The 18,192-nt window shown below is 40.4% G+C and overlaps 1 protein-coding gene across 1 annotated transcript in view; it reads left to right on the top strand.

Annotated features, from left to right (window-relative positions):
* LOC126259768 (nuclear pore complex protein Nup155) overlaps positions 1–18,192 on the top strand; it is a 267,502-nt gene that overhangs the window by 234,335 nt on the left and 14,975 nt on the right. Inside the window, exons 23-25 of the mRNA XM_049956773.1 lie at positions 1,137–1,368; positions 15,557–15,677; positions 16,630–16,752. Of these exons, the coding sequence (XP_049812730.1) occupies positions 1,137–1,368; positions 15,557–15,677; positions 16,630–16,752 (476 nt within the window). The remainder of the gene's footprint in view (positions 1–1,136; positions 1,369–15,556; positions 15,678–16,629; positions 16,753–18,192) is intronic.

The following is an 18,192-nucleotide window of genomic DNA, read 5'->3' as shown; positions in this document are numbered from 1 at the left end:
TAACAGATCTGGCCAGAACAGAATCTAAAACATAATTAAAAGAACACATTAATCATAAATGTTCGTGACAGTACCAGCAGCACCTGCAAACACTGTCACACTCCCAGCTGCTCGCACAGAAGGTAAAAGTAATGATGTTAGGCATCATTTGGCAAGGCGAAACTCTGGGAGAAGGTTTGCCATGGTGAAAGTAACTCTGCTACAAGAGGTATCTTAAAACCAAACAGGAAAAAACATCACCACAATTAAATTACTTTTCAGGAAAGCAACACAGGGCAGTCAGCATACATGGAGTTGGGCAGGCTCTAATAGTTTCTATAAGCAATACAGACCACACTAACAGTAGATCCAAACTACCTGGAAAGCACAAATTCATAACTCAGGGAAGAATCACATAAGGCAGAGCAGTAACACCAGAAGTCACTAACACCGCCAAACCAGATCTCACAGCACTGCTCGACAACAGGAAATAGGTGGTCTTTCAGAGCACCGAAATCAGCTAATGATTATCAAAGTCATTCCCGTTGTAACGGGTCTCTCAGAGAGGATCAGTGAAGACAGTGACCACCAGCACTTGACAACACGTTTCCTCCAACCGACTTCCTTCTCATCATCCCTGATGACTGTCTGTTCCACACTCGCTTGCCTTGTAAACATTTAAAACCAGAAGACACGGCACAAGAGTGCCGTGTGCCAATCGGAAGGAAATGAACCAGAAATTCCATCTACAGACTACACTTGGTACGAGCCGACACAGCTCATTCAGTTTATTTAATTAGTACCTCACCATTTTAGCATAGCAGGCATTATGTGGCGCAAGTTAATTTAAATGCAAACACTTCTGCATATTCCTCGCTGATTGGCTGTTGATCTATGGACATAACTCCACAGCAGTACATTTCCAATCTATGGCTATCTGGAAAAACTTGCTTAATTTGGTGTCCCCAACCCACCTCTGGCCTTTCCAGGTTATTTTCCTCCATGCTGGATAACAAAATAACTTTAGAGTAGATTATAGGTACCATGTGAACTGCAGCCATAAAATGTCATAATTTTGTCATGACTAGATATTAAAAAAATACTTGATTACATGATGATGACTTAATAACGCGCTATGTCACTAATTTCATGTGCAGTTGTATGAAGACTATGCTGAGCCTTTTGGGTTGTGGGATTGCAAGCTGGCAATTGTGCACTGTGCCGGTCACCTTGATGCATATCTCATCGAAGCAATATGGCGAAAAATCATTGAAGCGGAGATACTGTCATGTGGCTCGATTTCTCCTAATGATGTTATGGCGGTGGTAATGGGAAAAGTGAAATCACTTGGACAGGAGTATTCAGCATCTGCCATATGTGTTCCTGTTGGTAAGCAAACTCAATTTTCTGATAACTATGCAAATACTATCATGTTGCTGTTAATGTTTCTCATTATTTGAATGTAGGTTTTTGTTGTATTAAATGATTTAAATATAATCAATTGTAAACACACAACAGACTTCAATGAAACTAGCAGTTTGCTGGACAACATTGGAGACATGTTGTTACTGTATTATTCTTTTTTTTTTTTGAGAATCCGGCAGACGTTCACTGACCAGTCAAAAGGCATTACTGCAAGACTTCATGAACCTGTCTAATACTCTTTCTGAACGTAGGTGCTCAGTTTCATCAACTGCTGAAATATGTGATTTTAAGTTCTTGATGTTAGCAAGCATGGGAAAGAAAACCCCTCCCCTTTGGAAATAGGTGCACATGAAGTAATTCGAAGCAGCGAGATCATGAGAACAAGCAGTATCACAGAAATGGCAGCAGTATCACAGTGTCTCCCACATAATGTGTCCTTGCTGAGTCAGCTCACTCACTGACTCCAGTGCTCTGGGAGTTCATGTTATGCAGTATACCTGTGCACCAGTCTTAATTGCTTAATTTATTTATTTTATTTATTTATTTATTGTTCCGTGGTCATGGAACGAGTCAATACATGAAATTGTAGCACGATATTAGAAACAGATAAAATGAAATATAGAAAAAAATATTCAGGTGACAAGTCGTAAGTTTAAATAAAGAAAATCAACAATGTAAGGCTGGAATTTGCTTAATTTTTTAGCTCTTCCAGGAGCTCCTCAACAGAATAGAAGGAGTGAGCCATGAGGAAACTCTTCAGTTTAGTCTTAAAAGAGTTTGGGCTACTGCTAAGATTTTAGAGTTCTTGTGGTAGCTTAATGAAAATGGATGCAGCAGAATACTGCACTCCTTTCTGCACAAGAGTCAGGGAAGTGCATTCCACATGCAGATTGGATTTCTGCCTAGTATTAACTGAGTGAAAGCTGCTAACTCTTGGGAATAGGCTAATATTGCTAACAACAAACGACATTAAAGAAAATATATACTGTGAGGGCAATGTCGGAATTCCCAGACTATTGAATAGGGGCCGACAAGAGGTTCTCGAACTTACACCACATATAGCTCGAACAACCCGTTTTTGAGCCAAAAATACCCTTCTTGAATCAGAAGAATTACCCCAAAAAATAATACCATATGACATAAGCGTATGAAAATATGCGAAGTAGACTACTTTTCGTGTTGAAGTGTCACTTACTTCAGGTACTGTTCTAATGGTAAATAAATCAGCATTTAGTTTCTGAACAAGATCCTGGACATGGGCTTTCCACAACAGCTTACTAGCAACCCGAAGAATGCCTAGGAACTTGGAACTGTTCCGTCTCACTTATAATATGCCCATTCTGTCTGATCAAAATATCGGTTCTTGTTGAATTGTTAGTTAGAAACTGTAAAAACTGAGTCCTACTGTGATTTAGCATCAAATTATTTTCCACAAGCCACAAACTTATTTCATGAACATTATTTGATACTGTTTCAATATTACACACAAGATCCTTCACTATCAAGCTGGTGTCATCAGCAAACAGAAATATTTTTGAATCACCTGTAATACTAGAAGGCATATCATTTATATAAATAAGAAACAGCAGTGGCCCCAGCACCGACCCTTGGGGAACGCCCCACTTAATAGTGCCCCATTGGGACTGAACATCACCACCACTCTCAATATTGCGGAGAATTACCTTCTGCTTTCTGTTCTTAAAGTAAGAGGCGAACCAATTGTAAGCTACTCCCCTTACTCCATAATGGTCCAACTTCTGCAGTAATATTTTGTGGTCAACACAGTCAAAAGCCTTCGTTAAATCAAAGAGAACACCTAGCGTTTACAACCTTTTATTTAATCCATCCAAAACCTCACAGAGAAAAGAGAATATAGCATTTTCAGTTGTTAAACCATTTCTAAAACCAAACTGAACATTTGACAGCAAATTATGTGAATTTAAATGCTCCAGTAACTTTGTATATACAACCTTCTCGATAACTTTAGCAAACACCGATGGCATAGAAATAGGTCTAAAATTGTCAACATTATCAACGCCTCCCTTTTTATAAAGTGGCTTCACTACAGAGTACTTTAATCGGTCAGGAAACTGACCACTCCTAAAGGAAAAGTTACAGATATGGCTAAGTGCTGGGCTAACATACATAGAACAATACTTCAGTATTCTGCTAGATACCCAGTCACATCCATGAGAGTTCTTGGTCTTTAGTGATTTAATTATTAACTCAATCTCCCTGTTGTCAGTATAATGGAGGAGCATTTCAGGTAACAGTCTCGGAACACTTTTTTCTAAGAGCGCTATATGATTCCCTGTTGGGACTAGGTTTCTATTTAGTTCACCTGCTATATTCAGAAAGTGATTATTAAATACTTTACATATATGCGACTTATCAGTAACATGGACATTCCCACTACGCACTGATTCTATATCCTCGACCTGTCTCTGCAGACCAGCCACTTCCTTTACGACTGACCATATGGTTTTAATTTTATACTGAGACTTAGCTATTCTATCTGCGTACCACATACTTTTTGCCTTCCTAATAACATTTTTAAGCACCTTACAATATTGTTTGCAATGGGCTGCTGCATTTAGATTTTGACTGTTTCTAACGTTTTGATATAATTGCCACTTTGTTCTACAAGATATTCTTATCCCTCTAGTCAGCCACCCAGGCTGCCTGTTTGTGCTAGTACCCTGTTTTGAATGCTCTAATGGAAAGCAACTTTCAAAGAGCACAAGAAAAGTCTTGAGAAAAGCATTATATTTATCGTCTACTGTATCAGCACTATAAACATCTTGCCACTCTTGTTCCTTGATAACACGAGTTGCAGCACAAAAATCTTTTAGAGTTAAAATTTGTGCATCATGATCTGAAAGACCATTCACCTTTTTGCTAACAGAATGCCCTTCTAGTAATGAGGAATGAACAAAAATGTTGTGTATGGTTGTTCTACTAATCCCTTGTACTCTCGTTGGAAAGAATACGGTTTGCATAAGATTATATGACTTAAGGAGGTCTACCAGCATCCTCTTCCTTGCACAATCACTTATACAATTAATATTGAAGTCACCACATATAACTAACTTTTTGTATTTCCTATAAAGTGAACAAAGAACCTCCTCTAGCTTTAGCAAAAATGTTGTGAAATTGGAGTCTGGGGATCTATAAATAACAACAGTTAGAAGTTTAGCTCCGTTAAATTTAACCACACCTGCACAACATTCAAAGACCTTTTCAATGCAGTACTTTGAAACATCAGTTGTCTCAAATGGGATGCCGTTTTTCACATACATGGCTACTCCCCCACACGGCAAAGAGCTCCTCGAAAAGCTGCCAGCCAACCTGTATCCTGGTAAAGGAAGCCTCTGAATTATCTCCTTATTTAAGAAGTGTCCAGATATACCAATAATTTCAGAGTCAACATTTATAAGCAGTTCACTAACTTCATCTCTAATAACTTGTATATTTTGATGAAATATACTAATTCCCTCATTACTCAGATACCTAAGCTTTGTCAAAAGTGATTCCTTTGTTAGAGAGACTTCCCTTAAGCAGGAATACCTGTCACCTGACTTCAATCTAAAAAAGGTGCAGCTCTAACACCCACTACTGCAGGAATTTTCCCATGAGTGATCCCACCACCCCCACCTATGCTGTAACCTATAAGTTTTGCCAACCTCCCCTTCCCATACCTGTTGAGGTGCAGGCCATGTCTAGTGAAACCCGTCCTGCTGATAGACTCCACCGACACCACTGAAATGTGACCCATGCTTTCTGTCATCATCGCACCCCCAAGTCTCATGTTATTACGCCTGACGGCTGTATTAAGATGAGGCCGATCGTGACGCTGAAACAGTTCCACGAAATGCACATTCGTGTTGCCAGTCTTAGTGGCTATCTTTTCCAGGTCACCATCTATGTCATACTCCCCATCCCTATCAATACTGTTACCAGCCCCACCCACAATCACTACCTGATCCTCTTTAGTAAAATCCCTACATAACCCCCCTATGTTAACAGTCACCTGAGCCAATCCTGCATTAGGCTTCACAATGCTGGTGACCTGGTACTCACTCCCCAGCACTTCCTGCAACTGCTGGCCTACACCTCTGCCATGAGAACTACCTAACAGAAGAACCTACTTCTTCGTCTTTGACTTTGCAACTGTTCTAGCCATCGTAACTACTGAGGTCTGCTGCATACTTCCTACATCTACAGCTACTAGAGATTCCTCTCCACTAGACTCTGACAGTTGGTCATATCTATTGTAAACACCAATAGTAAAACTATCTGAAAATCTTCTTCTCCTAGCAGATCTCTTGCCAACATCCAGCTTCCATTCCCCAACCCCCTTCTCCCTCCTCATCCTATCTAGCTGTTCCTGTGCAGTTTTTCAACTGCACCTGAAGGGCACAGATCTTACGCTCCTGCTCCTCTATCAACTTACTCTTGCTACATAACCTGCAGTTCCAGGAGAGGATCTCACCAGAATGCCCACTGGCTTCCCCACTGCATCCCCCCCCCCCCGTGAAAATACTTCGAACAAGTCTCACACCGCAATCCACTACTCACGAACCTACGGCAAAGCCCACACTTCTCACTCATGGTAAATTTTTTTTTTTCTAAGTTCCGCTACTACAATAAGATGATGTTTAAAACCTGACTACAATAATCACAAACTTACTCTGCAAGGGAAGTAACAACTATTATTAACAGTATTAATAAACAACAAATGTGAATATAACAAAAGACTAATACAGAAAGAGAATCAAATGTCTAATGACACAATAACGAAGCTGAAAACAGTTCCCAAAAGGTTCTTCTGAAATTATTTCACCAGAAAACACAAAAAACTCCGGTTGAAGACTACTAAAGTTCCTAAATAAACCACTATACACAAACAATTAATTAGTACTTAGCTTTCGATGCGCCGCTACAGCTGCAACTGGTCAGCGCGGAATGTAATCACAGGTAAGAGGTTACGTTGCTCGATACGAAACACTCACAAATATCAGGTCACAACACAAGAAAGGCAGAGGTGAATGAAGAAACCACTAATAAGTCACTTATATGGTAAATATTATCACAAAAACCGTTAAAATACATATCTGAAACCTAAAAATATATAAAAACTTGGAGAGCGATCTCACACGCAGTCACTTGCTTATGACGTCACACCAAAGATATCAAAAATCATTTTCAGTTAATTAAATAAAGTAGTTCAATAAATCCCATAGCTTTTACACATGAACATTGATCTTCCCTTTGGCTGCTTGTCTCCATCTCAGTATCAAAATGAAAAAATGGTTTCATTGGTCACCAGAACAGTTACAAAATTTCAGAGTTCAGACGAATCTTCTCAGTTTTTAATTTCAAACCAATATATAAAATGTAGATATATCTCTGATGAGAGTCTGTAGTATCAGGGGAAGACAATCTGCTTAGCTAACCAGAATGTTTTGTGGTACCCTGTACACAATATAAATTGTCAGATTTTCATTCAGTTCTAGCATATTGACCTGTTACCTAGCCATTGTCTTACTCACTGGTTTACCACTTGATGAGGACTATTCCATCCTTGTCATCATCACCATAGAAGTGTTTCACATATTTATTTGTTTTTAAGTGGACAGCAACAGTAAACACCATTTTGGGGAAGGATTAGTAGGCAAAGTTAAGAGATAATGCAGACAGGCTTTTGAGAGAGGAGAAACATTCATTGAGTTCCACAATGCCATTTAGCCAGTAATAGCTAATGCACTTTTTTAAAAATGAGAAGGTGAACATCCCAAGATCCAATAGAGCCAGGAAGATACAAGCTGGATTACATTATGGGAAGAAATATTGGGTTTATAAGGGGTCACAACATGTGAAAGCAGTTCAGTGTAAAGTTTTGCAAATTCATTGAAATTCTCAGAAAAATACACTTACGGTAAGGTGTGTTAATATACAATTTTATACAAGAACCAATGGGGAATAACAACGAGAAATGGAGAGAGAAGTGCCCAGATTAAAGAGGGCGTAAGGCAGGGCTGCAGCCTTTCTCCTCTACCATTCAACCTTAGTGTACTGCAGCGCCAAAGAAACTGGTATCGGCATGAGTATTCAAATACAGATATATGCAAACTGGCAGAATATGGCGCTGTGGTCAACAAATCTTCTATAAGACAAGTGTCTGAAACAGTTGCTCGATCAGTTACTGCTGCTAAAGTGGCAGGCTATCAAGATTTAACTGAGTTTGAACGTGGCATTATAGTTGGCACACGAGTGATGGGACATAGCATCTGCGAGGTAGCGATGAAGTGAGGATTTTTCCATATGGCCATTTCATGAGTGTACTGTGAATATGAGGAATGCCGTAAAACATCAAATCTCTTACATCACTGCAGTCTGAGAAGGATCCTGCGAGAATGGGGCCAATGACTGAAGAGAATCATTCAATGTGACTGAAGTTCAACAAATGAGATGAATTCGCAATTGCAACTAATGACTACCATCAGCTGTAGAATGGAATGACGACAATGAAACTTTGTGCTAGACCGGGACTGAGTCTGGATTTCCCACTTACCTGAGCAGTTGCCTTACCATTTGGCTATCCATGCACGAGTCATGGCAATTGCGATTTCATGTGATGTGTTTCATAAGGGCTGTGGTCACCGCAGTGCATTGTCATCAGAATAACACTGCAATATCGGAGTTCAAGCCTTCCGCAAATTGCTGCCGATCTCGGTGGTGGGCCATCAAAAAGTGGCAGCGTGTGAACCATGCAACATCATCGACATGGGCTTTTATAACTGAAGACCCACTCATGTACCCTTAATGATTGCACGACACAAAGCTTTATGCCTCGCCTGGGCCCGTCAACACTGACATAGGACTGTTGTTGAAAGGAAACATGTTGCCAGGTCAGATGAGTCCCAATTCAAATTGTGTCAAGTGGATGGATGTGTACTGGTATGTAGACGACCTCATGAATACATAGAACTTGTTAGCAGGGGACTGTTAAAGCTGGTGAAGGTTCTGTTATGGTGTGGGGCGTGTGCAGTTGGGGGGTTAAGAGACCCCTGATACGTCTCGATACAAGTCAGGCAGGTAGCACATACGTAAGCATCCTGTCGGATCACCTACATCCATTCGTATCCACTGTGCATTTTGACGAACTTGGACAGTTCCAGCAGAACAATGCAACACTCCCACATCCAGAATTGCTACAGAATGGCTCCAGGAAAACTCTTCAGAGTTTAAACACTTCCACTGGCTACTAGACTCCCCAGACATGAACATTATTGAGCACATCTTGAATGCCTTGCAATGTGCTCTTCAAAAGAGATCTTCATCTCCTCATACTCTTACGGATTTATGGACAGCCCTGCAGGATTCATGGTGTCAATTCTCTCTAGCACTACTTCACACATTAGTCAAGTCCATGCCACATTGTATTGAGGCACTGCTGCATGCTTGCGGGGGGTCCTTCATGATATTAGGCTGATGTACCAGTTTATTTGGCTCTTCTGTGTATTAAGAAACAGTGATGGAAATGAAAAAGAAAAGTTAAAGAGAAGTGTTTAAATTCAGAGCAAAAGGATAACAGTGATAAGATTACTAATGATATTGCTATCCTCAATGAAAGTGAGAAAGAATTACATGACAAGTTCAGTGGAATCACCAACCTAATGAACACAGAATGCGGAATGAGAATAAAATAAGAAAAATGAAGGTATTGATAAGCATCAAAAATTAGACCATCTACAAAATTATGTGGGATTTCTTATCACTGAGGGTCTAAAATCAATCAATATTTGCGCTTCCATAAATGAAATGTTGTCACAAATCCTTATTCACTAACTGATTTCATTGATTACAATGACAAATATGAGATTGCTCCCTGGATTCACTTGCGCTGTGTTCCAAGTATTAACAATTAACTAGAAACATTGAAATGAAATGATTGTGTGACGTCGTTGGCCGGGATGTCCCATTCGGGTTCGGCCGCCAAGTGCAAGTCTTATTTCAATCGGCACCACATTGGGCAAATTGCGGCCAATGATGAGGATGAAATTATGATGAGGAAAACCCAACACCCAGTCCCTGAGCAGAGAAAATCTGTAGTCCGACCGGGAATCGAACCCAGGCCCAGTGCATGGGAGGCAAGCACGTTACCACCCAGCTAAGCAGGCGGACACTAGAAACATTAATTCACAGTATGTGGTTTATTGGTATGTTACCCCAAAATGTCATGAATTACGCTATTTGAAACAGAGCCAATGTTGCGCACAACATCCTTTATTACCAAGCTAGTGCCATCAGCAAACATAAATATTTCAGAATTATCTTTTAATACTAAAGGGCATATCATTTATATAAATAAGGAACAGGAGTGGCCCTAGCACAGATCCCTGCCCCCCCCCCCTTTTCCCCCATTTGACTGTGCCCCACTCAAACCTCACATCACAGCCATTCTCAACACTGTGAATAGAGATCTTCTGCTGTCTGTTGTTAAAGTAGGTGGTGAACCGATTGTGAGCTACTCCCCGTATTCCATAGTGGTGCAACTTCTGGAGCAATATTTTGTAATCAACACAATTAAACGCTTTAGTTAAATCAAAGAAGAAGCACAGTGTTCAAAAGCAATTTGCCACTCTGAGATGAAAATATTGGCACGTGAGAGAAATTTGTGGCACTTCGCATCAAATCAGTCAGAAGACTGAGGATTTAAAAAAAAATTACTTGGGACCAGAAGCACTTTATTTCCATGTAAGAACTCTGTTTCTATTTATCTCCATAGTCATATTAATAATGGGAAACACAGCTGGTTTAAATTATGCATAACAAACAGACTGCAAGAAGTTGTGCTGTATAATTCAAACAATGTCAGGAGTCGAAAAAGGGAAAAATCAGGAAGGGAGCCCCACAGCGATCCATTCTGGGCCCACTCTTATTCCTTATTATGGGCTGCAGGAAGCCCTTACAAAATTGTGCAATTGCGTCATCAAGAAAGCCAGTGTTGTTGGTGATTGTTTGTCAGGGTCTCATGTTCTTCCATCTAGGCTCAACAAAAAAACTTAACACGCTCCCTTAGATAATGCTTTACCTGTTCTTGTGGAACGTATGCCTTTACTGGTGTGACAAAAGCACGTGCTTCATGCATATTGGTGCTCCTCCTTAATGTTTGTAGGTTCATAAATAACAGATTCCATCATATATGGATAGGTAGAGGTGGGCAAACTCCTTGGCCACAAAGCTCTCTGTACCTCAACCCACAGCCCACCCACACTCTTCGTATATTAATGATGTATGTAACCGGAAGTTCGTTTTGTACTTACAGAAAAGGCATCAGTTCTGAAGAATAACCTTTAACTGAAAGAATGCCATCTGTATTACAACAGGGTGTAATATGCCCCAGGACACCTGGGAAATCTGAGAAAAATACAGGAATTTTTAATTCTTTTAGTTTTCAGTTAAATTTTTCTAATTTTGAATGGTAAGAATTGATACCCTAACAAAGGCTTTTACTTTAGCCCACTACTGCAGCAATAAAACATAAATGAGAGAATAGCACTAAAATAAAATTTTAATTGCAAAAGTAATATGCCATTTACAATAATAACAATAACAATAAAAACAACAAAAAAACACAGTCCACACACAAACATCTGCTGACAGCAAAATCTGTCACAGGTTTTAGGACAAAGCTTGCGCAAAACTTCATAAAAATAGACTGCTTTTAATGCGTGTGATATCACAACTGTTTACGTTTCTAAAGAGCCTCAAACACTGAGTGACAGACCTCAGTGATCAATCGCTGGTGGCATGGAAATCCCGGGCAATTTGCTGGTTCGCATGCAATTTGTGCACGCAATATGGCTGCCTAAATGGTTAGCAGAGGTGCGTGGCAATATGGCAGTGGCTCGTTTCTCTGTTTCTTAAGCATGGTTGTGCAGTTTTGTTCCATTTTGCTTTGTCCACAGGGAGCAAGAAATTTTGGTTAGAATTAAGTTATTCAGGGACCATGAATTACTATGAGAAGTTAAGTGGAAGCCAGAATTCAAATGGTTCAAATGGATATGGGACTTAACATCTGAGGTCATCAGTCCCATAGAACGTAGAACTACTTAAACCTAACTAACCTAAGGGCATCACACACATCCATATCTGAGGCAGGATTCGAACTTCTGACCGTAGCGGTCGCGCGGTTCCGTACTGAAGTGCCTAGAACTGCTCGGCCACAGCGACCAGCAAGCCGGAATTGCTGTTTATATTAAGAAGTAATACAAAATAGACCCTCAGATTTTGCAGTGATTAGCATTTTGAGGTTTGTGTTATAGAAGTAGACTTGATGGGAATTTCACTGTCATCGTACAGTGGGCTACCTCCTAAGCTGTAGAGTTATTTATGAAATAATTATAAGCGTATTGAAGTTTTTAACGTATAAACAGAATGACATATGTACCTGTGGTAATATTAAGAGGATAATTTAATTTAAATGCTCAAAGTAAATCAACTACACAGTTATATTCAAATCCCTCTAATTCTCCTTCATACAATTTATAGCAAGATTTAAGGTAATCATTAATGCTGTTATTAACATCATGTGTATCATCACATCAAGTAAATTGTGTAAATACATACAGTTAAATGATAAGATTAATGACATAGAAAGGAATTGAGGACTAATTAATGAAAATTAATTGTATTGGCACACAGGAGAGATGTACACAACCCATTTCGTGTCAGCAAAAAATGTAGTGTATTATATTAAGTAACAAAGTTCTCAAGAAAAGCAATTCAAAATAAGTGTAATCAATTATATTTTTATATCTAAAAACAAAGATGCTGTAACTTACCAAACGAAAGCGTTGGTATGTTGATAGAGACAATAAAAAACACACAAACACACACAAATTTCAAGCTTTCGCAACCCAAGGTTGCTTCATCAGGAAAGAGGGAAGGAGAAGGAAAGATGAAAGGATGTGGGTTTTAAGGGAGAGGGTAAGGAGTTATTCCAATCCCGGGAGCGGAAAGCCTTACCTTAGGGGGAAAAAAGGACAGGTATACGCTCGCTCGCGTGCGCCCACACACACACACACACACACACACACACACACACACACACACACACACACACACACAGAGTCGGAGACGAAACGTCAGGGGAGAGTTTTATACATCGAACACGGCCTATCAGCCCAGAAGTTTCAAGTGAAGACAGTACCGCCTATGAAAGCCTACACTGTATGATTAAGAAGTGTATTGAGATTAAAGTAAGGGAACCAATGATAAATTGTCATAGGGGTATGTACTTAGCAGGTGCAGAACCCTGCTATTAGAATGATCAAGGCAAGGAATGAAATACTAGGCAGTGAACCGATTTCCGGGGTAGGCAGAGGAACAAGAGAGGTGCCGCCAGCACGTGCTACTGGGCACGAGCCGAGGACAGAACACCGGGTCGGCTGGAGCAGTGGGGTTAGAGGGATGCTGGGTGTGGGGTGGTCACATGGTACACTTCAACCAGTATTCAGTTTGGTTAAACCATGTACAATGCCCAGGTATATGCCCATTCATTAAACATTTCAGTGGCTTGATGCAGTTTGAATAACACACCGACAATGCATTTAATTATGCACCATGGTAACAGACTGTGCCTGTGCCTTTGCATGCTCTCACCTCAGTGGTGTTAGTGCTACACTATTAGCAGTGGGGGAGGGGGGGGGGGGGGAGGAATGGCACAGGAAGTAAACTGCAGCTTCCAGTAATATCTGCGAGAGTTTATTGCAAGGTAGTTAATAATACATAACATCTGGTATAGGGCACGGCAGATGCCTGATGATTGAAATAGTGACGAGGGGCATGCCTGACACTGGCAGTGTTGGAAGCCCGATGAGCCAGCAGCAGCAGGAGGCTTCAGCAGCCACTGGCAAGGCAGCACTCAGTCAGTGACGATCACGTGGGATGCAGCAAGGCCGCGGGCCAGAAGGTATGTCAGCGGCAGCTGGGAGGATGCTCGAACAGCGGTGCTGCTAAGGATGCGGTGATGCTGTAGAGGCAGTGAACATGGCCAATGTCTGGAGGTAACGGCCCAACCAGTGGCGGGCCCCAAGGACACGGAAATACTGACGGCGATGGAGATGGACAATGAGGCACTCAGTTATGGTCTGCAGGTGCCTGGCGTAATTGCCCAGAGCTAGAGAACAGACTACCCGCTGGTGACCTTGTCAGTACCTATAAAAGCAGGCTGACTGATATGATCGTATTCACATGACTAATTGCAGTGCTTTTATGAATGGTGCATGAGCAGATGTGTCTAGCTGCATGATCGTGGATGAAAAAAGTAATTTTGAAATCGCAGTGCCATTGTAGGCAGTACACACACAAATTAGCTGAAAAGTGGTGCCTACAGCCTAGCTAGCCCCTACACAAATTGCGGGATGCAGAGGTAATGGTGGTTGATGCGGCCCCGCAGGACCCAGCTAAAAGAATTTGGATTATGCATAAAGCAAAGTCTCCAACTTTGCTAGCATTTCTACTGCAGTAGTTTGTCAGAAATTATACAATTCTGTCAATAGATGATTGTTACAAAGAAAATAATAAGATTTATATATTTGTATTCAGACCACAAAAATAGATGAAGCGATAATTGGAGTCACTGTGTTGCAGTATTATAACACACTATTCTTTTCTTTGTTAGACATTTGATAGCTCTTGTTTATGCAACCCCAGTACAAGAGATACAGAGTCTTTGTGCCGGTAGTGTGGAAGGCGTGAAACAAGATGCAATTCTTCAGGGTACATCAGCAGATCAGGGGTTCAAAGTGACTCAGGATTGATACATGTATCTTTGCTAATGAAGGGCATTTTGAACATTTCATGTAGGAAAGTGTTTCATATTGTGCTGATAGCTTCTTTTCGGGTATGTTTTCCATGATACTTTCCTGATACATCACGTATACAACAAGCAATTGAAGATACTGGGACCAGTGCTACACAGAAAAGAGGTGGTCGGCATAAGAGAAAAATTGTGGCAGGGGCAGATCAATCCAATCAGAAGGCTTGATGACCATCCCAAAAAAGTAAACTAATCAGACAAACTGTGATTTGTTCCAGCTAAATACGTTATGTTGACCAATCATACAGATTTAGTGTGTTCTCATGTTGGAAGTTACATTTTATAAGCTCACATTTCTTCACATATGAAAATATTTGTAGTTTCCTATTTGTGGTCACTGGGCTATTAGTGCCAAAGTAGGATATGCTTACATCCTTCTTCGGGGATACAGTTAATCTGTGAACCTCGTAAACTCCAGTATTTATTAGTAAACTCCAGTATTTATTAGTAACTAGGTTTCTAACAATGACACTGCCCATCTAATTTTTACATCACATGTATTACATCTCATTGTACCCCTCGTGTCCATCTCGTCCCCTCCCCCCTCTCGTGTCCAACTCCTGCTGCCCCCTCTTCTCCCCGTCCTCTTCTCTTCCTCCCCCTGTCCTCTTCTCTTCCTCCCCCCCCATCCTGTTTGCCCCCCCCCCCCCGTCCTCCTCCCATTTTCCCTCCAATCTTCCTCTCTCTGTTTTCTTCCCCCCCCCCCCCCGTCCTCCTCCTCCTCCTCCTCCTCCACCCCCCTCCCCTCTGTCCACCTCTTGTACACTCTGTCTGTCCTCCTCCCTCCCCCCATTCATCACCTATGCTGATCTGTTTCACTCCCACCCCCACCCTAACGACAGGTGGTTCTTACCTTTCTGTGGAAAGTTTGGTTGAAATTGATCAAATGGTTGATAGCTCTGATATTACACATTCCTTACAATTTCTGCTCATATTGAGGGACAAGCACCACCTTTATATGTGTCACAGTCATTATGGGGCTCATTTACCTTACTCTAGTGTACATTCTGTATCTGCTTTATGTAATGCACATAGTCATTGAGTACAGGCAATAATTGCTTAGTGTGTTCCATGCGATACTGTTTTACATGCTCTGTTGCTGAGTATGGGTGGTAATGTAGTGCTGCTGGTAGAAAACAACTGACAGTTTGTGGAAGTATTTGAGTACCTTATCCCTTATAATATTAAACACTGTTTAAGCACCTGCCCCTAAAAATTTTTCCTGTAATTAATATTGATAGTTGTGTATGATATTGTGTACAGGTTTCTTGGTAAAGGAGCTGGAACTTCAGTGTTGTCGCCTGAGGGCAGATCCAGGAAAAGTGCATCCGGTGATGATTTCACTTGGTGTCTCTGTTCTGAAACTGATTCAAATATATGACACGTGAGTTCTGTTAAGTGTTATTGATTAGTTGGAGTTTCAAAATACATTAATTTTGATGTATGTAATTTTAGGATTTTGGCCAGAATAAGTAATAAATCAAAGGTAGGTGTGTGTGTGTGTGTGTGTGTGTGTGGTGTGTGTGTGTGTGTGTGTGTGTGTGTGTGTGTGTGTGTGTGTGTGTGCACCAATGGAAAATCTAGGATGGAGTGTAACAATATAATGAAAAGGATAGTTGCTACTCACCATCCATATAGCTCAGATGCTGAGTCGCAAAAAGGCACAGCAAAAACACTGTCAAAAAGTTTGCTTTCCACCAACAAGGCCTTTGTCAAAAGTTGACAACATAACACACATTCACGCAAACACAACTCATATACACACATGACCATAGTATCTGACGGCTAGAGCCAGTCTGACTCTCACTCTAGCTACCAGAGACTAAGGTCCTGTGTGTGAGAGCTGCTTTTGTGTGAATGTGTGTTATGTTGTCTACTTTTGGCAAAGACCTTGTTGTCAGAAAGCTAACTTTCTGACAGTCTTTTTGTTGTCCCGTTCTGCAGCTGAGCTTCTCCACTATATGGTGAGTAGAAACTATCCTTTTCATTTTATTGTTTTATCTATATGTGCACTACATGTTCAATAAATTTTCGGTTGCCCAAAATTTAGGAAGCTTAGCAATCTACTAGATTACATTTATTTTACTTTCCTTTTCCGATATGACACGAGAATATAGTCGGTCAAGTGCACTTCATATTGTAGTCTCATATCTACATTGCATAATCAGCAATGTGCTGTATGTAAGTTGGAATGTACTTGAGATATGTTGTGGTAAGACTGAACATTAGAAGTTTAATTAATAATTTTGTGTTTTTTCTGGTTAGAACTTTGTTACTCTGTTATAAACAAAATAGTTTTCTGTTCTTAATAACACTTTATTAAATACTTTTTGCAGATTGATTTCGGAGACTGATTTAGTATGGTACCGATCAGGAAATGAATTCCACTTAATTGAAGTTGTTGGTAGCTTGTTGGAAGATTTTGCCAACAACCCACAAATGGTTTCAGTTTCTGAAAGGTAAGCTTCTGACACACAACTCCAATCACTAACACCTAGTCCTAGCAGACAATAATTAAAAACCTTCCGTTTAGTGGTTACTACAGTCTTGTATTTATTTATTTTCTTCTCTTAGTATCTAATGGTACATGCATGGACATCATCAACTATGCACAACTACAGCCCTGCTTGTGCGCTCAAATATGTTTCTTTCAAATTAATGATATGAATATAACAGAGGGAAACATTCCACGTGGAAAAAATATATCTAAAAAGAAAGATGATGAGACTTACCAAACAAAAGCGCTGGCAGGTCGATAGACACACAAAAAAACACAAATATACACACAAAATTCTAGCTTTCGCAACCAACGGTTGCTTCGTCAGGAAAGAGGGAAGGAGAGGGAAAGATGAAAGGATGTGGGTTTTAAGGGAGAGGGTAAGGAGTCATTCCAATCCCGGGAGCGGAAAGACTTACCTTAGGGGGAAAAAAGGACAGGTATACACTCGCACACACACACACATATCCATCCACACATACAGACACAAGCAGACATATCTGCTTGTGTCTGTATGTGTGGATGGATATGTGTGTGTGTGCGAGTGTATACCTGTCCTTTTTTCCCCCTAAGGTAAGTCTTTCCGCTCCCGGGATTGGAATGACTCCTTACCCTCTCCCTTAAAACCCACATCCTTTCATCTTTCCCTCTCCTTCCCTCTTTCCTGACGAAGCAACCGTTGGTTGCGAAAGCTAGAATTTTGTGTGTATATTTGTGTTTTTTTGTGTGTCTATCGACCTGCCAGCGCTTTTGTTTGGTAAGTCTCATCATCTTTCTTTTTAGATATACAAATATGTTTCTTTATATAAATGTCCAATAATTTAATATATTGTACAATAATTCATTCACAACAGCTGTTTCTATGACAGTATTGTCACTTGCAAAATAATTCATGTTAATTCAGAGTTGTAAGGTGTTAAGGATAAGCCACTGCTTAAGTAACCTTTCAAAAATAGTAAGTTAATGTCTGTAGATCATTTGGTAGCAAACTATTAAACATAGCTCCTTTGTCAAAAGTATTTTTTCTGTTAATATTATCTTGTGTTAGACGCCCTGTATCATGGTTGTGAATTTGCGTGTTCCTGTTTGTGACCTTAGTGTGTTCTTTTTTTGAAAAAAGGAGAAAATATGAAAGTGCAACAAATGACAGGCTAAAAGAATATAAATGTCTAACCAATGAGACTGGCATAAATTATGAAATGGCTGGTAAGGTGCGGCTCTAGGACGAATGAAAGACAATTGAAGCATGTATTACAAGCAGAAATGTAGATGCTGCCTGTGGGAAAATTAAATTAGAGAAAATGGAAGCAACGACATAAATCAAGAGCTCAAATGTTAAGCAAGCTCCAAGCAAAGTAGGGAAGCTTAAAGGTGGAAGGAATATATAGAAGAGGTACACAGG

Source organism: Schistocerca nitens, chromosome 5, assembly GCF_023898315.1.
Source record: "Schistocerca nitens isolate TAMUIC-IGC-003100 chromosome 5, iqSchNite1.1, whole genome shotgun sequence".
Taxonomy (NCBI): domain Eukaryota; kingdom Metazoa; phylum Arthropoda; class Insecta; order Orthoptera; family Acrididae; genus Schistocerca; species Schistocerca nitens.
The sequence above is the reverse complement of the archived record's forward strand: the minus strand, read 5'-3'. Positions and strand labels throughout refer to the sequence as shown.